The sequence below is a fragment of the Taeniopygia guttata genome, chromosome 6, assembly GCF_048771995.1.
Source record: "Taeniopygia guttata chromosome 6, bTaeGut7.mat, whole genome shotgun sequence".
In the NCBI taxonomy this organism is placed as follows: domain Eukaryota; kingdom Metazoa; phylum Chordata; class Aves; order Passeriformes; family Estrildidae; genus Taeniopygia; species Taeniopygia guttata.
In genome coordinates, this window is record NC_133031.1 from 36,411,356 (window position 1) to 36,437,500 (window position 26,145).

Here is a 26,145-nt window from a genome sequence, read left to right on the forward strand (position 1 = left end):
TGGGGAATGCACGGGCTTTGCTCCAGCCCACTGCCCACGGGTAACTGCAGCTGCCTCCAAGGACAGCTTTTCCAACAACTGTGTCTGGGAGCTGTGCGAGAGACCTTTGGGCTCGCTGTGCCTGGATGGAAAGTGGTGTCAGGCAGCCACAGGGTCCCTGGCCAGCCTCGCCTCCCCTCTGCTCACACTGCTGCTGCCCAGCTCCGCAGGGCGGGTCTGACTGGGCACAGCGCTGGGCTCTGGAAGGGGAAAATTATCCCTTTGGGGCAGCAGAAAGTGACCAAAATGTAAATTTGTTACAACAACAAAGGCCCAGTCCGGAGGGATAGCCCGGGCCTGTCCCGGAGCCCCGCTCTGCTGTGGGCACGGAGCGCACTGGGCTGACACGGAGCACACCAGGCTGGCACGGAGCACACCGGGCTGGCACAGAGCACACCAGGCTGCCACGGAGCACACCAGGCTGGTACGGAGCACACCAGGCTGGCACGGAGCACACCAGGCTGGCACGGAGCACACCAGGCCGGCACGGAGCACACCAGGCTGTCACGGAGCACACCAGGCTGGCATAGGGCACACCAGGCTGGCATGGAGCACACCAGGCTGGCATGGAGCACACCGGGCGGCACAGAGAACACCAGGCTGGCACGGAGCACACCAGGCTGGCCCCAGGCTGGCCCTGTGCCCGCCAGGCTGGCCCTGTGTGCCTCCCTCAGCTCCGCTAACGACACCTTCATTACCAAGGCGATGCTTTCGAAAGAGCTAATTAGCTATCACGGTAACTCTTTTTAAATGACTAATGGCATGTCTACACCTGCTATAATTATGTCTGCCCCCTGTTAATCATCAGAGGTGGCGGTAATTAGGACGAGCTGGATACGTTCCCTGGGCAGCTCGGCCGCTGCCTCGGCCGGGGCGGCTGCAGGCAGAGATCGGGTCCCGCTTACACCGAGCGGAACAAGGAAAGGGAATTTCTGTGGGTGGCAGGGAACCGAGACAGGTGGGAGCCGCGAACACCCCACACCTCCAAACGCTGCCACTAATAACCATCTGCAAGTGCGAATGGTGCTCGGTATAATATCATCAAGGACACGCTGCCGCCAGGAGGTGACAAAATAATGGGTGGTTATCGTTAGCCCGATATACCCCCTAATTAGTGATGCACAGGAATTACCGCGATTATTTTCCGCCGTGGTTGCAACTGCGGTGAGAGCTGAAAATCAGCTGTTGCCATAAGTCTCTGCTCACCTCAGAGCTCACGATAAGGGCACTTCGTGGGCAGAGTGACCTGAGCTGTTTCCCTGCGAGCAGAGCCCTTCAACTCCAGCTGCCAGGGACCATTCCTGGTACAAACATAAGGGAAAACCTTCTTCATGCAAACTTAATAATAATAATCAATGACCTACCACAATGCACACCACCAGCAGGATCCAGCCCCTGCCTAGAGCAGGCTGAATTGGTTGTATGTTCAATAAACCAGGCAAAAATAACTTTATATTTTATAAATTCTTTAAGCAGCAAAACCCTAACAATTTTCCTTTAAAACATGGCCATTGCTGTAGAACTGCTCTGAAAACAATCCAATCCTCTGGATAACAGCCATCAAGGCACTGAGCAAGATTCTCTCCTGATGTCAGCTTATTCCACATTATTGCTGGAAGCTCATTAATTTCTAGGTGCTCTATTTTTTAAGTTGTGACCTGCTGTACCTTAATGAGTATTACATGTTATTCTGATGTCATTTGTTTCTTGTTTCTCCACAGTGAAAATGGGAGCTCAGCATAATAAATGAGGAAATGATGAAAACTTCATGTACTCTGTAATTATGATAAACAGCTTTCTGCAATGGAACAGCATCACCTCCGCACAGAGCAGCACCAGTTCCGGGCACTCTGGAAATGTTTGTTCTCTGATTTCTGCAGGAAAAGTGGATGTCAGTGGAGAGGCCCTCCCTGCAGCTGAGTCTGTGGCATGAGCAGGGGCTGCCCTGTGCCTGCGGGGCTGCCCGGGGGCACAGCGAGCCCCACGGCTGATGGACAGCGGGGCACAGAGAGCCCCATGGCTGATGGAGAGTGAGGCACAGCGAGCCCCACGGCTGATGGACAGCAGGGCACAGCGAGCCCCATGGCTGATGGAGAGTGAGGCACAGCGAGCCCCATGGCTGATGGAGAGTAAGGCACAGCGAGCCCCATGGCTGATGGACAGCAGGGCAGGGCACAGCGAGCCCCATGGCTGATGGACAGCAGGGCAGGGCACAGTGAGCCCCATGGCTGATGGACAGCAGGGCAGGGCACAGTGAGCCCCATGGCTGATGGACAGCAGGGCACAGCGAGCCCCATGGCTGATGGAGAGTAAGGCACAGCGAGCCCCATGGCTGATGGACAGCAGGGCAGGGCACAGTGAGCCCCATGGCTGATGGACAGCAGGGCAGGGCACAGCGAGCCCCATGGCTGATGGACAGCAGGGCAGGGCACAGTGAGCCCCATGGCTGATGGACAGCAGGGCAGGGCACAGCGAGCCCCATGGCTGATGGACAGCAGGGCAGGGCACAGTGAGCCCCATGGCTGATGGACAGCAGGGCACAGCGAGCCCCATGGCTGATGGAGAGTAAGGCACAGCGAGCCCCATGGCTGATGGACAGCAGGGCAGGGCACAGTGAGCCCCATGGCTGATGGACAGCAGGGCACAGCGAGCCCTGTGACCGATGGACAGCAGGGCACAGCGAACCCCACGGCTGATGGACAGCTGGGCACAGCAAGCCCCACGGCCAAAGGACAGCTGGGCAGGGGCGCTGTGTCTGCAGCACAGCCACCACCAGGTACCGATCACATCACACCGCTCTTGGTCGGGGTCTAACTCGGGTCAAACCAACACCAGGACCAGGACCCGCTCTGGTGCTGCCTGGCTGGGGTCAGCCCTCAGCCACCTAATGACCCTGTCACAGGCAGCGACCATTCTTAAGGTGTCCCTGTTTACAGAAATGCATGAATGTGTTTGTGTCCCCCCAAAATGGCAGTGACACAAGACATATCTTTTTCTTTTTGTGCTTCTCAGTTCATGCATCTGTTCCTGGGGAAGGAATCAACATCTATTTGGGCACAAGTCAAGAGCACGTTTTTAAAATTAATCCATTCTCAGGCAAGTCAACAATGCGGAGCAAGGCAAGAAGCAGAAACAACTCTGTCCTCGTTCTGCACACTGCAGCCACACAAAGGGAGTGTTTGGTGGTTAAATACAGCCATTAGGAAAACGAGTGGAACAGAGCCAGCCCTGCGAGGCAGAAGGCGGGCAGCAGCTGGGAGTGGATTGCTCAAGACACGGCACAAAAAGCTTCCACAGAGCCCCAGATACCCGAGCACTCGCTCTGCCAGAGGGCTGCGTGCAGCCACCCATCTGCAGGGACAGCTGGAGCCCCCGCCACCATTCCACCAGGACAGGGGCAGGTGACACCTCCCAGGCCGAGACAGTGACAACAGCTGAACCTCACAGTGACAACAGCTGAACTGTCACAGTGACAACACCTGAACCATTACAGTGACAACACCTGAACCATGACAGTGACAACACCTGTGATATCCCAATGACAACAGCTGAACCTCACAGTGACAACAGCTGAACCGTCACAGTGACAACGCCTGAGCTGTCACAGTGACAACACCTGTGCTATCCCAATGACAACACCTGAGCTGTCACAGTGACAACACCTGTGCTGTAATAGTGACATTTGTACTGTCCCAATGACAATACCTGTGCCGTCACAGTGACAACACCTGTGCTATCCCAATGACAACACCTGAACTGTCACAGTGACAACACCTGTGCTATCCCGATGACAACACCTGAACTGTCACAGTGACAACACCTGTGCTATCCCAGTGAGACCACCTGTGCTGTCAGCATAGCTGGCAGCTCAGCTGACCCCTGCACTTCCCAGCCTGACACGCTGCCTCCAGTGGGCTCTGCCTTTTCTCCTTTAAAAATCCAGTAACGTAACCTTTTGCCCTGCTGATTCTGAAGGAATTCATCAGGCTGAAAGCCCCACTCAGATGAGAGTTCAGCTGATCATCTGACAGCATGTCCTGACTCAGCCTTGTTTTCCCGGGACAGCAGAGTTTTCTGGGCTCAAACAAAGCCCGTGGCTGCATTCTGGGCAGGATCCATGCAGCTGGTGAGCAGTGGGGATCACTCCACCTCGGCTGCACAAAGAATCGTTTCCTCCTGCATATGCAGAGGTCACCCAAAGCAAAGGTACTCGTGGCCCCTGAGGGACGTCACCGTCACGGCTGGTGACAAACCCACAGCTGACTCAGGGATCTGTCTTTGGGTCTGAACTGGGAGCACTGGCTTTCCTTCTCTGATTTCTGCTCCTTTGGCTTCTGCCTCTGTAAGACGAGAGCGATGCCCTGTAATCCTCCCACACACCGACGCTGTTGACTGCGGCTCAGAGCCACGGGGACATTTCAGCGTACAACCTGGATTTCACTCTTTTTGCTTTCAGAGCAGAGTCGAGGCTTAGAGTCAGCCAACACTACACACCTACATCAAACACCTTAATCCCACCCAGTTCTGAACCGTGGCCACTGCTCTAGTTTATAAAAATGCTTATTTGCAGTGGTAGCACCTTGCCCACATATATTGATTTCTCCTCCAGTTTCTGCTGGGTATTTATTCCTCCATGTTTTCCCTAGTATCTACAGAACTGACATTTACCAGAGAGGCTGAAGTCTGAAATGAGGAGCATTAACATTAAATTGCCAGAAGCATCAGCAGGCTTTGGGACTGCGTGGGGAAAGAAGCCTCTGCTATGGGGGAAGCACGGCAGCAGCTCGGGGTGTTGGGGACACGGGAGAGTTGCAGCCTCCGGAGCAGGAAGAACTAAGTCTTTCATCCTGAAGGACCAGAAGCAGTGAGAAGGCACTTAGCATGATGCAGAAACAGCTCAAGCTTTTTTGACAACTGATTTCATTTTGAACACTAAATTTTACTTTGGAGACAGACTGCAAGGGCAAGGACAGGCTGGACAATTGTGTTCACTGGTCTCCTGAGCTTGTTGATCAAAGAGTAAAGCAGGCGAGAAGGAATTTATTGCACCTGTGCACTGCTGAAAGGATAACCTCAATATTGACTTCTATCAAGTTCATCTCCTTTAGCCAAGCTCTCCTTGAGTGGATCAGCCCTTACACCAAGACATCGTTCACTTTTCCCAGGGTTTTCATCCTTTAGAAAGTGGCTGGAGGGAGATCCCTGTCACTCAGCATCCCCAGCACCCCTCTGCTTTGCCCTTGTACCAAGAACTGCAGGCAGAATCTTGCCAACTTTCTATTAAAAAAAATAAGTCATTCAAACTCTCAGCTGCTATCAGGAAAGCTGCAAACAGACATCACCCTTCTGGGCATGGCCACAGCTGCACAGGACACAGAACTACTTCCCCTGGCATTCAAATGCATCTTTGTATCCATCTTGTATTATGATGATGCTGTTGGCAATTAAAATACAACCCTTCCCTGATAATTAGCATCTGTGTAACACTGGTAATCAAAAAGTTCATAATAATTTGTTCTACAACCCTCACAGATATTAAGGATGAAATCAGCTAATCAAGTGGGTTTTTTTAGGCATAGCCAAGAGAACAAAGCCTAAAGCTGCCTCGCAGGTGTAGCTGCAGTGACACTAAGCACATCAGGCATGGGAACAGCTGGATGAAGCTCTGCTGGAAGCATCTCCCACAGGCACCCCAGGAGCAGCTCCCCTACACCAGCAGGCACACAAGGGGCAGGCAGCCCCCCGAGAATGCTGCTGGCCCCTCAAAGGGGCTCCCCCTCCGCAGTGCTGACCCAGAGCTTGGTGCCAGGAGCACCAGATAGAAACACAGCTGCCAGAGCCCGCAGCCCCTCTCCATCCCCTGAGGGCTGCTCCTGGGAGGGAGCTCTGGGCACAGATCCTTTCACACCTACCCTTGGTGGGCAAGGGCTCGGGTCACAGCCAGAGGGACCCGTGGCACCAAGTCCTGGCACAGGGCTGCAGCTGCACCCAGGCTGCCCGTGACAGTGCCACTCGCCCCATGCTCAGCAAGGACACGGAACCTGTCTGACCCTGAATAACAACCTGCTCTGAACCAACCAAACCCTTCCCTGCTGAATGCAGAGCTTATTTAAGCAGCACTCTGTCCTGGAACAGCCCTGGCAGCAGCGTCTCTGGCAGTGTTTCTCTCAGCCATTGCTCCAGCACACACTTTGCAGGACCAGGACATCTGCTGCCATCCCCACGGCCACCTCTCCACGTGCCAGTGACCCAGCCCAGGGGACACCAGCATGACAGGGCTGCTGCCTGGGACAACAGCACCCTTCAGTCTTTCCATCCAGCTCACAGAAGCATGGACCCACAGAAGGGTTTGGGAGGGAAGGGATCCCAAATCCATCCAGTGCCACCCTGCCATGGCAGGGACACCTCCCACTGTCCCAGCTGCTCCAACCCCAGTGTCCAACCTGGCCTTGGGCACTGCCAGGGATCCAGGGGTGCCACAGCTGCTCTGGGCACCTGTGCCAGGGCTGCCCACCCTGCCAGGGAACAATTCCCAATTCCCAATATCCCATCTAAACCTCTAAAGCTGCAGTGGTAGCCAAGGGACCTTCAGGAGCCATGCTCTAGGCACAAGGTTATCAGCTTGACAAATCTGCCTTCACATCTTTAAGTGCTGATTTTGTTTCCATTTCCAGACATCTTGCCATGTTTCACTCCTTCAGGTATTTTTCATGGAGCCTTACAACTTTAGTTTTTCCCTGCTGAAAAGCCGTGCTTTTCCACAAGATTGATGGACTCGTTTGTCAGAACACCATAAATCATTAAAATCTCTTTTATGCAGCACTGCTGTTTGCTGCAGCCAAGTTGTAACAGCAGCTGATGAAACTTTTATTCACAGCAAGCCTGTTGGTGTTTCCAGGTCGTGTCAACACTTCCATAAAAAATCTCTTTCTCAGTTGCTTATGCTAGAGCCAAAAAAGTCCTCTGACCCAAAATAACACCTGCTGTTCCCAACAGCACTTCAGTGTGCTGTGTATCAGGGGATCACAGAATCCCAGACTGGTCTGGGTTGGAAGGGACCTTAAATCCCATCTAGTTCCAGCCCCCTGCCATGGCAGGGACACCTCCCACTGTCCCAGCTGCTCCAGCCCCAGTGTCCAGCCTGGCCTTGGGCACTGCCAGGGATCCAGGGGCAGCCACAGCTGCCCTGGGCAATCTCAGTGGCCTCAGTCTGGAGCACTCAGAACGCGTTCCTGTGCTTCTGTGCAGGTCCAGAGCCCTCCCTGAGGCTCAGCAGACCCCGGTGGGTATGAATCCCCTTGGGTGTGCCCAGCACTCTGCGTGCAGGCAGAGGAAACACAAGTGCAGTGCAGCTGGAGTGGCTCAGAACACGGGCAAAGCTACGCTTGTTCATGTTTTCTGATTCTTTTTTTCCAGAATGAGCCTTATTCTGCCTCCCTCACACAAATGGGACAGCCAGCACATGGAAACTATGGCAGGAAAGCTCTCCTCCTCGGTACCCTGCAAACAGGGCTGAGGCCTTCCTGGTACCTATCAGGGAACATTTCCTCATTTCCCTGCTCCCACACTGCCTACAGAAAGGCTGTTAGGCACCTACAGCTCTGTCTGGCTGTAATCACATGCTCAGAGATCTCTGCTGGGCTTTGCTTTTTCAATAATTAAAGTAGAATGAAGACTCAGACCAACCTGCAGAGATCCCTGAAGACACTGTGACCCATCTTTCTGCCTTTTGGGTGGATCCAAACCTGGATGCACCATTCCCTCCAGCTCAGCAGCACTCCGTAGATTTACACGAGGACCTGGACCCCTGTGCTCAGCCACAGCCACATCTAAGGAGCATTGTCTGAATAAATTGTGCACAGTTTTCCTGTGGGCAACACGCATTTTGAGTTATGGCTAGTGTTTGGAGCCATCTGTCCTTATGGCCATGACTACATTCTGTGATAGGCTGCTAAAGAGGCAAAACGATTTTTTTAGCTACATATTTGACAGATATTGGGAACAGAAAGAAATCTAATTACTTCCAACGAAGATTGGAGGGCCTTATTTAATCTCTGAACGTAAATTGATGCTGAAGTTCCCTGACCCCAAGGCAAGAACACTCGCTGTGCTATTTTGAAAAGCCTCATCACTCATTGTGATCCGGCCCTGATGGGCACTGGCATCGAGACCCAAGTGGCCCCAATGTCCTCGTTTGTGCTGTTGCCACAACACGCCCCCAGGCACCAAAGCTTCCCTTCTGTGCTGAAGGAAATGAACACAGAGTTTCTATTCAGCCAAGAAAGAAGGGGATACTCGTGTTTCACAGTGCAGAACCCTCAGGAGGAATCAATGCCTCGTGCAGCCAAATACTTGATTTTCCCTTGCCAGAAGCTTGCTCCACTGAGCTGGTGTTCAGCACCGGGCTGCACAAAGGGATCAGCCTGGAGGGCAGCTGTGGAGGCTGGGCAGTGGAGATCCCTGCCAGAGTGAGGGCACAGGGGCTGTGCTGTGCCTGGACACGGCCCCTGCTCCTCCTGGCTGCTGTCCTTCCCCGGCACTGCAGCCACCCACCGGCCAGGGCCAAGGAGCCACTGTCCCACCAGGGCTGCCAGGCCCGAGGTGCCCCTGTCCCACCAGGGCTGCCTGGCTCCTGCAGCCACTGTCCCACCAGGGCTGCCACAGAATCACAGGATGCCTTGGGCTGGGAGGGACCCCAAATCCCACCCAGTGCCCCCCTGCCATGGCAGGGACACCTCCCACTGTCCCAGCTGCTCCAGCCCCAGTGTCCAGCCTGGCCTTGGGCACTGCCAGGGATCCAGGGGCAGCCCCAGCTGCTCCGGACAACACTTCTAACCTGACAAGCCCAAAGATAGTAGCAGGGGCTAAAATGGAGTTCCAGAGCAGAGCAGAGCTGATCTGAGAGCCTGAGCATGCAGCAGCCACCCGGAGCTCTGCGAGGGGCACACAGGGGCACAATCCCACCACGGGTGAGTGCTGGCTGCAGCTCCTGCACCCTGGCAAACAGTGCTGGTCCTGCTGGGCTGCTGCTGGGTGATCTTCAGCATGGTTTGGTTTAGCTGCACCACTTGCTGTACATGAACAGATAAGGATTTCATACCGCATGGCCCTTTGTTGAAAGCAATTTTTAGCAGTGACTCTTAAAAACAATTTTTAGATCAAAAGTAATAATATGGCACAACAATCTTACTGCAACTCCTTGAGAAAACGACAGGAACAGAAGGAATCTTGATGAATTTTGGACATAAATAGTAAGCAAACGGGAGGTGAGGGTGGAAAGCAGAGACACAAAAGGCTTCTGTTCAATAAACAGGGTTTCTTTCCATGCTCTTCTTTCCTTAAAAATTTTCATGGACTCCAGAGTGTTTTCTGAAGGGAGGTAGAATCCCTGATCATACAGATAAAATATAGTCTATCCCAAATGTGACGGGTCAGTAAGAATAAAAAAGTATTAAGAAAAAATAAGAAAAGCCGATTTGCAATTGTCAAAGTGATCCTGTACTTAAGAGTTTCATTTCAGAGAACAGAACGGCCAGTTGGTACAAAAATGGAAAGCATTAAATATAGAATTTGTCAACATTTTCCCTCCTGATACTTTAATTTTATGGAACTATTGAAACAGACGTGATGTTGCTATGCACATTACATAAATAACAATGTCCAGGCCTGTCCAGCGGGTGACCCTCGCTGGGCTGCACCTGAGGGTCCCTCACCCCTCACCCCAGGCTTGGCAACAGCACCATGGATGGAAAGAGCCAGGGGAAGGAACCCAGAGCCACCCAAACTCACAGCCTGTCGCCCATGCTGCTGACAGAGTGTTCTGGATTTCCTGGGTTCCTCAGGGGCCCTTTGCAGTGGCAGCCTGGCAGCCTGAGCTCTCCCTGGCCACCCCGAGTGCCCTGCTCAGGGTGGCGCTGAGCACAGACACAGCAGCAGACAGACAGAGCAGGTGCCACGGGAACTCCCATCCTGTCTGTCCCCCCCAGTGCCTCCATCGGAGCGGGCAGAGGGGCAGTGCCAGGGCACAGTGCCGGGCACAGCCCTGGGGCAGCAGGGCAGGGCTCTCCAGGCTCTGGGGCAGCGCCCACCCCGCTCCCAAACATGGCCCCTGCCCCGCTGAGCCCACTGGGGCCCAGGGGCTCCTCCTCGGCTGGAGGAGACACCCAGCCCTCCACACCACCCCTCTGATCCCCCTCTAAAGTCTCTCCCACAGCAGTTTTCCCCACATCCTCTTCTCGCCCTGCTCCACAGCCCACCAACACCATCCATCCGGAGAGGAGGCAAATGGCCCCCTCAGGAGCCAGGAGCAGAGGCGATCTCAGAGGAGAAGGGCTGTCAGGAAAACCGGGAGGGACAAAAACACCCCGAGTGCCCATCCCTGCGAAGGACACTGCCTCGAACCTGGCCCTCCCCAAGGCCGTGTCTGTGGCAGTGGGGCACTGCCGCTGGCTCCAGGTGCCCAGCACAGGCCGTGCTCCCTCAAACAGCCCCAGCAAAATCACGTCAGGTCCCTTGTCACAACACTGCTTCTATTGTGAGCTGTGCACCAGTTGCACCGTTTCTGCTTCTGTTTTTCATGCTCCATCTTTAATTCATTGCTGAGACACAGGAAATCCCAACGGCCTTGTAGTGGCTTGTGGGCAGCTCTGCCTTCACCACAGAAAAACCAGAGCAGAACTGCATCCAGCCTTTTGGAGCTGTGTCCATGCAACTCCCACGAGATTCTGATCCGTTTCTAAGCAGCACACAGACACTTCAGTAAGAACTCATGACATTTAGACCCACAAGAAGAAATACATCCTGTGAAGAAGGGGACAAAGTCTCCTTCCACAGACACCACTGCCCAGAGTAACAACAGGGTACACCCATAAGGATCGGTACAAAGCCTGGCAGTATTTTCCTTCATAAACTCTATTTGCTGTATCATGCTGATGTACCCATAATTTCATAGGAACCGAGGACACTGCTCCCTATCATTTTTGACATTAAGTGGTTTGTAATTGGATTGTCCAACCATGAGCATTAACACAACATCCCAAACACACAAGCTGCAGCTTCCAAGGACCTGTAGATGACCTCGATGTCCAACACAGATTCAATTTTATTGTTGCCAAAAGCTGCATCTGATGCTGGAACCTTCCATCTCTCAGTTCCATTTACGAGCTCGTGGGGGTGTAGGCTATGATGGCTTGTCAGAACAAAAACAAGATCCAAATGCTGGCCACATTTCAGCCTCTGAGAAAACTGTGATTATCATTAGTGACAAAGGATGGATTTTTTACTTTAGAAGTAAGAGGTTTTCATGTTGGCCATGTGAGAGCTGCAGTCTGGGGTGGCCGTGTGGGCCCTGCTGAGGGCAGGAGGAGCCTCTGTCAGCAGCACAGGAGGTTCTCCTGAGGGCAGCACTAACACAACTACCATTACATTTCCAATCATTAATCTGATCAATGCCAAAACATTCTGCTCTTTGTCCTTTCAGGTGGGTAAATGTTTACAGAATTCTGTGATGCACTTAGGCTGTAGAAGTCTCATGAAATTACAGAATCCTTTCAGATGAGTTGAAAAAGGACCTCCACGATCAAGGTCCACTCTTTGACCAAACACTGCCCTGCCAACCAGAGCACAGCACTGAATGCCACGTCCTGCCATTCCTTGAACACCACCAGGCAGGGGTGGGCACTCCACCACCTCCCTGGGTTGCCTATTCCAATGTTTCTCCAAAGCCAGGTCACCCTGACCCAGCTCCATCCTCCACTGCTTCCTCTGCAGCTCCTCCTCCTCCTCCTCCTGTAACGTTTGCAGCTCTCTGTCCCTTACCCGCTGCACGGCTGCCCCTTCTACAAAGGGTCAGGGCTGGATTCAGGCACATCTGCCACTCAGTGGGCAGCAATGTCCATCCATGAAAAGGTTTTCACCCTGGAGTGAGGGTCCATCCCACCCAACCCACCTGCACTCCCACACCAGCGTGACTCACCCACAGGGAATGACGGGGGCTCAAAAACACCCCAGGCAGTTTCTAATGCAAATGTTAATAAGGCACCGGGTGTATAATAATAACAAAAGTGGGCAGCTTGTTTGATAAATCACGGTCTTTTGAAGTCTGATCTTTCAGAAACCCCAAACAGGTCCCCAGTGGGGAAGTGCAGGATGATCCCCAGCCCCTTCCAGCTGAGCTCACTGCTCACACAGTCACTCCAGACCCTCCAGTGGCACTTCCCAGGCTGTAATTCTCCTGCGGCTGCCCCCACAGCCTGAGATGCAGACAGGGAGGAGGTGCTGGACCCCACCACCACTGCACCTTTCATGCTCTGCCATTCCCCACCCTGGCTTTTACCAGTGACACACTCACAGCTCAGCAACGTCCAGGGAAGAAGAAAAATCACTGGCTGCTACCGGGGAGATGGTATCAGAGGGAGGATTCCCCTGTGTGTGCTGTGCTTTCTCACCCCTGCTCCTGGTCACTGTCCCCAGCCCAGGCAGCTGCTCCTGAGCTGGATGCAATGGTGGAGCACACTGTGCAATCAGAGAATCCCAGAATCATGGAATATCCTGAGCTGGAAAAGACCCACAAGGAGTCCAGCTCCTGTCCCTGCCACACCCCAACAATTCCCCCTGGCACCCCTGGCAGCACTGTCCAAAGGCTCCTGGAGCTCTGGCAGCCTCGGGGCCGTGCCCATGGCCTGGGGAGCCTGGGCAGTGCCAGCACCTCTGGGGCTGAGCCTGTCCCTAGTGTTACTGCCCTTCACATCACTCCTGCTGCAGGTGCCCATCTCCTCACCCTGCAGGATGCCCTGGGCAGCCTTGGGGCCAGCAGGATGGGCCTGACCAGCACTGATGGCCCCACAGCAGCAGCTCTCCAGCAGCCAGGAGCACAGACCCCGCTCAGGCTGTGCCCTCTCCATAACCAGGCTGCCCTTCCACAAAGCAGCCCTGGCTCCAGAGCCTGCCAGTGGCACGGCGTGTGATGGAGCGACAGGAGTGGTGTCCAGCAGGGACAGCCTCTGCCCAGCCCTGCCAGTGGCTCCAGCAAACCCTCAGCCTCATGTGAGATCAAGGACAATAAAGGAAAAATCAAGGGCAAAAAATATGTGTGGCAGCTAAATACCAAGGGATTACATTTCCAGCCTTTCTTTAGGGGGAAAAATCCAACATTTATAAAGCTGGAAAAAAGAAAATAGATCAAGCTACTGTTGATGTCAAAGGGGGATTCAGTTGAGAATAGACTTGAAGGGAATTTTATTTATGGTGCAGCTACTGGGTGGGCATCTGTGACCTTTAGAAAATGGATTAGAGCCTTTCTATACCCAGCTCCAGGCTGTGTGAATTATTAAAGCAACAAAATCATGAAGCTGAAGTACTTGTACAGAGCAACTCAGACCCAGCCAGCCCTCCCTGGGAGGGTGAGTGGAGCTGGGCAGAGGGACCAGGACCCCCAACCCCTTGGAGCAAATGGAAAGCCAGGCCCCCACGGGCCCCCAGCACCCACCCAGGTATACTGGCTCCCTCTGGAAGATCCCATTTCCTGCTGCTGCTCATTCCAGCCCCAGCCCTGGTTTAATCCCCTATTTCCAACGGCACACAAAGGCACAAATCCACGCCGAAAAACTTCAGACATGCTCTTATTTCCTCTCAGCAGTGAAGTGTAAATAGTGCATTCCCACAGCCCCATCCAGCTGCTGATCCCTGGAAAAGGCAGCGGGGCTGGGGCTGCAGAAGCACCAGGGAAGCCCAGGAGGGAGGAGGAGGTGGGAGCACACAGCCCCAGCTGCCTCACGGGGCTGGAGCCACAAGAGGCACCTTTAACAGGCAGAGGTGCTGCTCCTGCGATGCCACCGCTGCCTTCGGAGTTCCCTGGCTCTCGTGCTGTCTCTCCTGAAGCACAATGAACCTCAGAGCATATTTCCCACCAAAACAGGGCCACAAACTGCACCCCATTCTACAAAACCCCCTCCTGGCTGCTGCTCCTCGGGAAATGGCATCAGAGCAGCCCAAACCTGGGCAACTGCTGCTGCTGCTGCTTGGAAAGGAGCCTGTGCTGCAGGAGGAACACTATGCTGACATTAAATCACTGAAAATCAAATAATATCACTTCTACTATGTGTGGAAAATATTCCACACTTGCTAATTGGCGTAAACATGGAATTGAACCTGACCTTCATTTGATCAATTGTACCTTAAAGCTGATAAAACCCACCTCTAGAAAACAGAAATTGGCCATTCGTTGCAGATATGCCTGAGCCACAGCTCTGGGGCTCTCAGGCTCTTCAAAAGGGATTTCTGAGCTGTTTTTTCCTTCCCTTCCTACACTCCCCACACCGAGGACATCACTGTCTGTCTGAGAGGTGCACCAAGTGACCGTGGAGGGAAATGCTGTGCCCAAGGCCACCCCAGGCGCTGGCCCCAGGCCCTGTCACCGTGGGATCACACGGTGCCACAGGTCACTCGCACACCGAGGGTCTACTCGGACATTGGCTCCTCAGTATCTTCCTCAACGTGGCAGAGAGTGGTTTAATCAAGCAAACCAACTAAGTCACTCCTAAATTTTTAGTAACGCTTGCCAGGTAGGTAGTTTTATGTTTTCTGTAATTAAATGTGAGTTGTAAATGACTTGGTAAACACAAAAAGCTTTCCTCAGTGTCAGAGGAAATTCAGCATATTGACAAAGTCATCCAGAAAGATGACAGATGAATCATTTCAGCATTTTTTTGACAGTGTGTGTACAGTTCTGATGCCTGATAGACTGCTACGTGCTAGACTTAACCTTTCTGCAACGCAGAGCGAGCAGCGCAGGGAGCAGCTCTCTTCAGAGCCAAGAGACTCCTGCCCTGGGACAAGAATTGGTTTTTCTCTGTTCCATGTTCTGAGCAGAATTAATTTTCCAGGTGCTGCTCCTTAAAAGAATAAAACTTCCTTGCCTGGAAAGTTTGTATGTGAAGTATGAATCTTCTCCTACCAGCTCAAAACAAAAATGTGGGCTGCTCCTTTTCACTGAGGTTTTGAGTTGTGTTTGAGCTTTGATTGTGAGCTGAAGACACAAGACCTTGAGTGTTCCTGTTCTCACCAGGAGTGTCTGGGGAGACTTTCTTCAGCTGTTTGCCTTGTCCTCACAGCCAAGGACTGAGCTGGTATTTAATCATTCGCCATCATTCAGCACAAGCCCAGAAATCTGACAGAGCTCTGCTGCACGCTTTCGCCTCTCCTTGCTCAAGGGATGTGGCTGCAAAGAGGGGTGAGTGTTTCAAACCACCCCCTCAAACCGTCACAGGGACTTGCACACTGCTGGCAATCCATTTCCATTACCCTGGAAGCCCCAGGCAGACTCTCATGGGAGCCCAGCAGGAATTCACGTGGGTGGGCTGTGCCAGAGCAGGATAATCCATCTCCTGGTGTTTGTCAGGGAACTGAGGCTGTACAGGAACTTCTTCTCTAGAAAGAAGCACTGATGGCAGCACTGGGACTGGGTGTCCCCTGTCCTGCCTCTCAGAACAGCTGGACCCTCCCCATGCAGATCATCCCACGGCTGATTTTGTGCTGCCACCGTTACACAGCACCAGAACTGCTTAATACACATAAAGTATTCAAAAAGAGATTTTGGCAACTGGTAAAAATTTGGGTCCTTCTGACCAAACAGGTCTCAGATATCCTGGGAAATTTCTGCTTTTGCAAAGTTTCCATCTTCCAGCCCTCCAAGCAGAGCAGCTCAGGCCCAGTGGAACACGACCTTGCCAGGCTGTACCACAGAGGAGAAGGCAAAGGACACTGTGGGCCATCTCCAGAGCCAGACCTGGATGTTCTCACCCTCGTGGCATCAGCTTTTGATCAGTGTGATGGGAGAAGCCCGCCAAGGTGACCTGACTGGAGGGAAACGCGAGCAGGCGCAGCTTGCCCAGCCCCTCAGCTGTCCTTTTATGTCCCCAGCGCACGGGGACACTTATGCCACCCACTGAGCCAGGCTGGGCCCTTCACAGCTCTGACACTGCACGTTTCAGACTTTTCCATGGTCATGCCTCCACCACAGCCCCAGTGCTGGCACACGGCCCCAGCCCACAGCAGGGTCAGCGGGCACGTGGCACAGCTGAGCCAGCAGGGTCGGGATCACTGCTGGCATTGTCGGGATCACTGCTGGCACTGCCTGGATCACTGCTGGCACTGTCAGGATCACCGCTGGCACTGCCTGGATCACCGCTGGCACTGTCAGGATCACCGCTGGCATTGTCGGGATCACTGCTGGCACTGCCTGGATCACTGCTGGCACTGTCGGGATCACTGCTGGCACTGTCAGGATCACTGCTGGCACTGCCTGGATCACTGCTGGCACTGTCAGGATCACCGCTGGCACTGCCTGGATCACCGCTGGCACTGCCTGGATCACCGCTGGCACTGCCTGGATCACTGCTGGCACTGTCAGGATCACTGCTGGCACTGCCGGGATCACTGCTGGCACTGTTGGGATCACTGCTGGCACTGCCTGGATCACTGCTGGCACTGTCAGGATCACCGCTGGCACTGCCTGGATCACTGCTGGCACTGTCTGGATCACTGCTGGCACTGTCAGGATCACCGCTGGCACTGCCTGGATCACTGCTGGCACTGTCTGAATCACCACTGGCACTGTCGGGATCACCGCTGGCACTGCCTGGATCCCTGCTGGCACTGTCGGGATCACTGCTGGCACTGTCGGGTCACCGCTGGCACTGTCAGGTCACCGCTGGCACTGCCTGGATCACTGCTGGCACTGTCAGGTCACTGCTGGCACTGCCTGGATCACTGCTGGCACTGTCGGGATCACTGCTGGCACTGTCAGGTCACTGCTGGCACTGTCAGGTCACTGCTGGCTCTGTCGGGATCACCGCTGGCACTGTCAGGTCACTGCTGGCACTGTTGGGATCACTGCTGGCACTGTTGGGATCACTGCTGGCACTGTTGGGATCACTGCTGGCACTGTCAGGATCCCCGCTGGCACTGCCTAGATCACCACTGGCACTGTCGGGATCACTGCTGGCACTGCCTGGATCACCGCTGGCACTGTCGGGATCACCGCTGGCACTGTTGGGATCACCGCTGGCACTGTTGGGATCCCCGCTGGCACTGCCTGGATCACCACTGGCACTGTCCCTCCCAGCTCTCACCCCCACTCACAGGTGACTCGGCTGCACGGGGGCACCACTGCTGCTGGCTCGCAGCAGAACTCGGTGACAGGAGGACAGCAGAGCTCCCCGTGCCACCCTGTGCCCGTGTGACACCGTGTGACACCGTGTGACGCCGTGCTGGCACTGCCAGAGCGGGGCAAACGCCGCAGTCACTGCACAGCCAGCCCAAGGAACAGGACTGGAAAAGGACTGACACTAGGAAACCAACAGGAACCGCTCCCAGAGACACACAGCTTTCTGATCATCACCTCCCACGTCCTCCCACACGCTTGGCAAGAAAAGCCAGTTAAAAATAAATAACAAAACCTCTTCAGCATAACCGATTTCTGACTGGGAAAACAGCCCAGGACTTCACAGAACCCTCCTGACCTGTGTGCCAGCTCAGTCAAGCACCAAGGACAGCTTCCAGCACCTTCCTGCCTCACTGCCCCCCCCACAACCCAGACATCCCCACAGGAAACTGAAAACATAAAGAATGTTTGCTGTAAAATGGTCCCAATTGTGCTGGTAACTTACAACACATCTGTTGCACCAAGATGCCAAGAATTACAGCAAAGCCAAATGGCAACAAGGCATTTTCCTGAACATTTTTCCTCTGTTGACTGAGCAGCCATCGTTAAAAAATACAAAAATAGCCAAATGTGGCCCCATTACTGTTGCAGTAAACCACTAGTACATAACAGCAGACACCTGATAAACCATGCAAGACTGAGGGCTCAAGCCTACCTTGCCAAAGCTTCCCTTCCCAATGGCCCGGAGAATCTGGAAGTGGTCAAAGTTCACTACAAGGTAAAGAAAAAAGAATTTACATTTGTAAATGCTTTACTACAAATAAGCTTGCATTTAAAAGAAGGCAGAGAGACAACTACAACAAAGCATTGGCCAGGCTTTTGTTAAAAGTTTTCCTCTGGGGAAGCTGCAGGACAGCTTTCCTTTCAAGTCTCTTTCCAGGTGCTTGAGGGAGCTGGCAGAGGGTGGATGAGGTTACTGAATTAGCGGTTTAGCACAAAGTAAAATACAGCTTCGACCTGTGTGGATGGGGGGACGGGAGCTCCACAGAGCTCAGGGGCAAACTGCAAGTGTGGCAGAGCGGAGAGCGTGGTGAGACCCTGTCCCACACTCTGATCCTGCCTGCCCACTGCCCCCTGCCCCATTGCCCACTGCCCCCTGCCCCACAAACACTGCCCACTGCCCCATTGCACACAGCCCTGGCCCCACAAGCACTGCCCATTGCCCCACAAACACCACCGCTGTCCCCTGCCCCACAAGCACTGCCCCCTGCCCCACAAACACTGCCCATTGCCCCACAGACACCGCCCCATCCCCTGTGCTCAGCCAGCACTGGGGGTGCTGCTGCTGGTGCTGCCAAAGGACAGCATTAGAGGACAGGGACATCCCTCCACTCCCTTCACGTGCAAACCCATCTGGAAGAGCTCCGTAGCTTTTTCCAGAGCCAGCATGAGGAGCAATGACAAGAGCTGATCGTGCAGCTGTAACACTCAGCCACTGCCTCCATCAGCTGCTCTGCAAACAAATTATTTTTATTCCAAAGTACTGCTGCGGTTTAATTTAATATCAGTTTGAAATAAAGAAGACAAGGTGAGGAGGAGCTTGCTGATGGGCTGAGCCCACTGCTCAGATACAGCTGTCAGCCCCAGCAGCTGTACCATGAGACCCCCGCCGTGCAGGGCACCCTCAGCAGTCCTTGCCAGATCTCTGGAGAAAAGAAATGCTTGGCATGGGCTCGGGGGTTGGCAGCGTAAGATGGTGAGCAGTGAGCACTGAGCCTGGTGGCTGGCCACAGAGACCACAATCACTCAGGAGGAGTGGGAACAAAGAATTCACTATAAATATTATGAGTCCCACTCCTAGATTTTAAATAAATGCACATCTGTCATCTCTGAGGATGAATCAAGAGCCCACGCATGCCCATGGAGTTCCTATTACCCTTTTGTGCTAGGCTTATATCCAAAATATTGTTATTGTCACTTCTGTGGGACTTTTTCTGCAGGAGAGCTCAGGAAACTTTGCCAAATGAAACTGAGAACAGAATCCGGGCCAGCTCGCACTCCGTGTGTCCCTGCAGTCCCAGTTCCCTCCCTCAGGGCTGCTGAAGGGCAGAAACACCACGACTGCTCCACGTTTACTTGGTTTAGTTGGTTTAGCTGACTTTGTGGTGATCGGTCAAAAGCTGCATTCCCTGATCTTGGATAATGATCTTATTCCAACTTTATCGACTCTGTGATCTCTGGAGATCTCTCCAGGAGATCCCACAACAGACCCCATGGGGACACCAGGGTCCCCACAACCTCCTGACAGCCTCCCACATCCTCTGGGGGAAGGGCTCAGCTCCACAGGTGTTGTGTCACCTCCTCATCACCTCCCTCCTCTGTGGGCCCTTTGTTTCAGAACGATTTTATCCAGGATTTTCCTACCACCCCTGCTAGAGGAGCTGCAGTGAGCACTGCAAAACTGCAGCTTCAGGTTCACAAATACTCTGGCTGAAATCTTCTGGCCGAAGCATTTGGCGCAACAGATGAAATGTTTTCCACGTGCAATCAAACCCACTGGGTGACCTCCCATCACCCAGGGGATGCCCAGCGCCAGGGAGCCCCTCGGAAGGGCAGCATTGTCCTGACAATTAAACCACGTGCAAGTGCTCAGGATCTGCCATCACTGCAGGAGGAGAGCTTTTGGTAATTCTTTGTTATAATGTTTGGAATACTGTGCAAAAGGCATTGCCACCGAGAAAACAAACCCCAAAGTGTCATTTCCATGTATCCATGACTACAACTGATCTGGGAAGCCTGCTCGAGTCAGCAGGCAGGAAACAAACCTGGATATGAATATTCACCAGGCCCTTGAACCTATCAGAAGAGATGTCACCTTTACTAAATTAATACAGAGTTCTGCTGATGGGAAGTTTGGATGATGCAGTGACTGGTTTCCCAGTTCCAGTATTTTCTGCAGGATTCAGCAGGCAATCTGATAATTCTGTGTAAGTAAACAATTCTATGATTACACGATTCCAACGAAGCAAAAGCAATCTCAGCATGTGAAGAAGAAAATCATAGTAGCAGTGTGTTGCTTTCCGTGCACAACACGGCGGATTACTAAGAACGTTAACTGATCACTACGGAATCCGTGATTCTGCCCAGAATAGAAACCTGAACCTACTGGAAGAATTGCGTGTGCTCCAGAGGCTCACTCGGTGCTGACAGGAGCAGGCTGCATTCACCCACAGCAGCAGAGCTGACTCTGGGGTGCCGCTGCCAGCCCGAGGCACAGACGCCAGCGGAGGTTCGGGGGCAGGAGCAGGAGGGGACAGCTGCTGCCTGTGCCACACACGCCCGCTCACCCACCCCCTGCTCTGCCCCTGCGCGGCTGCCACGGCAGGAACAGCCAGAGCCACCCGCCAGAGGGGACAGGGACCTGGAACCTGGCAGCTGCAGCAAGCATTTCTGCACCGAGAGGCTGCTCCAGCCTGGAGCGACCTCCTGCACACGTGGCCATGGACCAAGGCACCAGGGCTCAGGAGGCACCTGGACAATGGCCTTGATGGTCTGCTTTGGCTTTGGGCAGCCCTGTAGCACCAAATGAGGGACTAGGTCAGTCTAGGTGAGTGGGACTAGGGGTGCCTTAAAATTGCAAATATTCTGTTCTTCTGTTCATCCCATCCCATCCCATCCCATCCCATCCCATCCCATCCCATCCCATCCCATCCCATCCCAGCCCATCCCATCCCAGCCCATCCCATCCCATCCCATCCCATCCCATCCCATCCCATCCCATCCCATCCCATCCCATCCCATCCCATCCCAGCCCATCCCATCCCATCCCAGCCCATCCCATCCCATCCCATCCCATCCCATCCCATCCCATCCCATCCCATCCCATCCCATCCCATCCCACACCAGCTGCAATGTGCAAACCAGAGGAGCTGACTTGCCCAGCACAGCCAGCCCATGCCCTCTGCTGTGAGCAAAGCCCCACAGGGGTTTCTCCAGCTCCTCACAGACCAGGACACTCACTGTTCCCCAACTCCTCATCAGCCTGGCAGGGGAGGGAACCACGGCACAGGAGACGCTGGCATTTGCCATGCCCTGCCTCCCGGCTCTCCCTGGCACCAAGTGACAAACCATGAATCACAAATAAAGATAAATACCATAAATACCACAGCCTGCTTTGCTGCAGCTTTGTGCCCCAGTTCCAGGAATGTGTGACAAGCAGGATGGCAGGGATGGCAGGATGGCAGGATGGCAGGATGGCAGGATGACAGGGATGGCAGGATGACAGGGATGGCAGGGATGGCAGGGATGGCAGGGATGCAGGGATGGCAGGGATGGCAGGGATGGCAGGATGACAGGGATGGCAGGGATGGCAGGGATGCAGGGATGGCAGGGATGGCAGGGATGCAGGGATGGCAGGGATGGCAGGATGACAGGGATGGCAGGATGGCAGGGATGCAGGGATGGCAGGGATGGCAGGATGACAGAGATGGCAGGGATGGCAGGGATGGCAGGGATGCAGGGATGGCAGGGATGGCAGGGATGCAGGGATGGCAGGATGGCAGGGATGGCAGGGATGCAGGGATGGCAGGGATGGCAGGGATGGCAGGATGACAGGGATGCAGGGATGCAGGGATGCAGGGATGGCAGGGATGGCAGGGATGGCAAGGATGGCAGGGATGGCAAGGATGGCAGGATGACAGGGACGGCAGGGATGGCAGGGATGGCAGGGATGCAGGGATGGCAGGGATGGCAGGGATGCAGGGATGGCAGGATGGCAGGGATGGCAGGGATGCAGGGATGGCAGGGATGGCAGGGATGGCAGGATGACAGGGATGCAGGGATGCAGGGATGCAGGGATGGCAGGGATGGCAGGGATGGCAAGGATGGCAGGATGACAGGGACGGCAGGGATGGCAGGATGACAGGGATGGCAGGGATGGCAGGATGGCAGGGATGGCAGGGATGCAGGGATGCAGGGATGGCAGGATGGCAGGGATGCAGGGACGGCAGGGATGGCAGGATGACAGGGATGGCAGGGATGGCAGGATGGCAGGGATGGCAGGGATGCAGGGATGCAGGGATGGCAGGATGGCAGGGATGCAGGGATGGCAGGGATGCAGGGATGGCAGGGATGGCAGGATGGCAGGATGGCAGGATGGCAGGGATGACAGGGATGCAGGGATGGCAGGGATGGCAGGGATGCAGGGATGCAGGGATGGCAGGGATGGCAGGGATGGCAGGATGACAGGGCTCCACGTGCCCACAGGACCTCCCCAAACCTCACGCAGCCCAGCCCTGCCCACAGCACAACAGAGTGCCAGGTGCTGCTGTGACATGCCTGTAATTAAGATCTCATTGTAATCACAAGATGTACTGTGGGACAAAGCAGGCTGGATACACAGCTTCCACTTGCCAGTGAAACAGAGAGAATGAAGAGTACATGTCCCTGCAAAAACTCATTATACAGAAGGATAAGGGATGAAAAAAAAAAGAGAGGGTTTTGGCTTCGCTGTTCTAAAATTATTAATGTTTTCTTTTTTTTTTTTTTTTTTTTTTTTTTTTGCTGTTGATTCTGCATTTATTTACTGGATACCTAAAAGTAACTCTTCAGAGACACAGTGGACTCCCAGTGAGTGTTCAACATCAGGACATGGTATTAATCTCCAGCAGCAGGAGAGCAATATAGCAGGATGCAGTTAACCTGGTCTACAACACCCTCAAATCTGGAGAAGTCAGCAAATTAAGCATGTTAAGGTTCAAGTCAACCTTTTACTCTTCAGCTGCATGCTTTCCAGCATCATTAATATCAGCAGGGACATTTAACTCCAAGAATGATTCTCTTCAACACCAAAGGCCTAAGAAATTATTTTTTAAATCTTGTAACAGCAAATGTGCCAGGGTAGTATGACATGATCCACTTTCTATCAATGCATTTGTAGACACTGGCATAATCAATAGCATTTCTCTGGCCACTGTCTTCTTGCAATGCAGCTTGCAAGAAGCACCCCAGTAACTGATGTGGAGACACTGAAGTGTGGCCACAGAAACCACAAGTTTGCTGCCACAAAATGCTGTGAGTTCCATCTGGCAGGAAGGAGAGTTCCAGCTCGCTCCAAAGCTGTCACACACAGGGTGACACGGGAGGTGAGGCCACCCCGGGCAGGGACAGAGGCACGGCAGGCAGGGCACGAGCACAGGAGAGGAACCCGGCAGGATGAGGATGAGGAGAGGGGATCTGGGGCAGCTCTGGAGCCATGGGGGCCTGGCAGGGGACAGCCACTGCACACCTGGACACAGCTCCTTCACCTGCTCCCAGAGCAGCCACTGCACACCTGGACACAGGTGGCTGGAAGGACACTGGGATGGAAGGACACTGGGATGGAAGGACACTGGGATGGAAGGGCACTGGGATGGAAGGGAAGGGATGGAAGGACACTGGGATGGAAGGGCACTGGGATGGAAGGGCACTGGGATGGAAGGACACTGGGATGGAAGGGCACTGGGATGGAAGGGCACTGGGATGGAAGGGAAGGGATGGAAGGACACTGGGATGGAAGGGCACTGGGATGGAAGGGCACTGGGATGGAAGGGCACTGGGATGGAAGGGCACTGGGATAGAAGGGCACTGGCATGGAAGGGCACTGGGATGGAAGGGAAGGGCTGGAAGGACACTGGGATGGAAGGGCACTGTGATGGAAAGGTGCTGGGATGGAAGGACACTGGGATGGAAGGGCACTGGGATGGAAGGGAAGGGATGGAAGGGAAGGGATGGAAGAGCACTGGGATGGAAGGACACTGGGATAGAAGGGTGCTGGGGTGGAAAGGAACGGCTGGAAGGACACTGGGATGGAAGGGAAGGGATGGAAGGGCACTGGGATGGAAGGGCACTGGGATGGAAGGGCACTGGGATGGAAGGGAAGGGCCGGAAGGACACTGGGATGGAAGGGAAGGGATGGAAGGGCACTGGGATGGAAGGGAAGGGCTGGAAGGACACTGGGATGGAAGGGCGCTGGGATAGAAGGGCACTGGGATGGAAGGGAAGGGATGGAAGGACACTGGGATGGAAGGACACTGGGATGGAAGGACACTGGGATGGAAGAGAAGGGCTGGAAGGACACTGGGATGGAAGGACACTGGGATGGAAGGACACTGGGATGGAAGGACACTGGGATGGAAGGGAAGGGCTGGAAGAACACTGGGATGGAAGGGAAGGGCTGGAAGGACACTGGGATGGAAGGAAGAGCTCCTCAGGGAGCCCAGCAGGACTGACCCAGCCCCAGCTCAGGCCAGCTCCTGGGCTGTGCTGCTGTGCCAGAGCCCAGGCTGTCCCAGCAGAGCCTGCAGGCAGCCCCACAGCAGCACCCACACGGGTGGGCAGCACCAGCAGCCCCACAGCAGCAGTCCCAGCACTGCACTTCTTGCGGTGTTACTTGATTCCTTACTTCTACTGATTAGAAATTTTATTTCAAGGAACTATAATTGATTTATGGAAAAAAATAAAATTAAAAGCCTTTATAGCACATGTTGTTAGTAGCATAATGTTAGCAATAAACAGCTGCTGGATGTTACTTAATGTTACAGCAGCATATGTTAGGAATGCTAAATGGCTGAGTTTCGGTGCCTCATGAAAGATTGAGGTTGTGCCATGTTCAGGGCTCGGCTGGGACTGCTAAAATCCCCAAAGTGAACAGAAGCACCTTTGTAAAGAGACGTTAACATTAATTTTAGACAAATTAATTCCAAGCAGCTTTGTAAAGTTGGCTGGACCAGGACACTGAATTAATTGCCTCCATTCATTTGTTTACGAGTAAAATTGTCTCTTCTGGAGTGTTTTCAATACTGGCCATGCCAGCACTTTTCAGCACAATAAAGACTCTTTTGCAGTTTTATTTTAAAAGGTATAGAAGGAATAAAGAGTTACACAAAATTAAATTATTGAGCTCAAATGAAATTTTCATTTCTCCTCTGAAAAAATCTGAAGTTCAGGTGAAATACCCAAACTGGGTATTATCCATCACTTCTGTGGAATGCTGATGAAGCTCCATCTCCACACACATCCTGACCATGCAGGCAGGGACTCCCCAGCCCTGGCCAGCACCCCCACAGGCCACAGGGAGCACACTTTGCTCTGGGAGAAAACACTCTCATTAAAAATCTTAACCACAGAATCACAAAGGTTGGAAAAGACCTTTGAATTCATCCAGTCCAACCATTCCCAGCACCACCATGGTGACCCATACACCTCAGCTGCCACATCCACTCGGATTTTGAACACTTGTAGGGATGGGGACTTCACCCCTGCCCTGGGCAGCTGTAGTAACAGCCCTTTCCATGGATCATTTTTCCTACAGGAGTTCCCCAGCCCCTTCCCAGCTCCCTCAGGAGCTCCCCAACCCCTTCCCAGCTCCCTCAGGAGTTCCCCAGCCCCTTCCCAAATCCCTCAGGAGTTCCCCAGCCCCTTCCCAAATCCCTCAGGAGTTCCCCAGCCCCTTCCCAGCTCCCTCAGGAGTTCCTCAGCCCCTTCCCAGCTCCCTCAGGAGTTCCTCAGCCCCTTCCCAAATCCCTCAGGAGTTCCCCAGCCCCTTCCCAAATCCCTCAGGAGTTCCCCAGCCCCTTCCCATCTCCGTTCCCTTCCTGCGCGCACTCCAGGCCCTCAATGCCAAATACAAGGCTGAGAACAAAGTCTGGCATGTCTTTGCCATTTCCATTCAAAACCAAAAGCTGACAACTGGCTTTGCTCAGCACAACAGGAGGTTTGGGGCTCATCGGCCTGGGCTCACCCTGTCCCTGGGAAAACATCCTTGGTTTATGCATGTCCTGCACGTTCGGGCTCTTCGGCATCCAGCTTTGCTGAGCAAGCCCAGCTTAAATACAATTAAGGAACTCTCAAAGGGATGTAGAAGCCTGTAGTAATCAGAAATAAAATCCAGGCAGCAGACATACGCT

The 26,145-nt window shown here is 53.8% G+C and overlaps 1 protein-coding gene across 3 annotated transcripts in view; it reads right to left on the bottom strand.

Moving 5' to 3' along the window:
* STK32C (serine/threonine kinase 32C) overlaps nt 1–26,145 on the bottom strand; it is a 65,235-nt gene that overhangs the window by 12,214 nt on the left and 26,876 nt on the right. For 2 of the 3 annotated variants that reach the window (XR_003961208.4, XM_030276915.4), the window contains exon 2: nt 17,916–17,971. The exons of the other annotated variant lie outside the window; for it this stretch is intronic. Coding sequence is in view for 1 of the 2 variants with exons in the window: in XM_030276915.4 (XP_030132775.4) it covers nt 17,916–17,971 (56 nt within the window). In the remaining variant the exon portion in view is untranslated. The remainder of the gene's footprint in view (nt 1–17,915; nt 17,972–26,145) is intronic. 3 annotated transcript variants of the gene reach the window in all.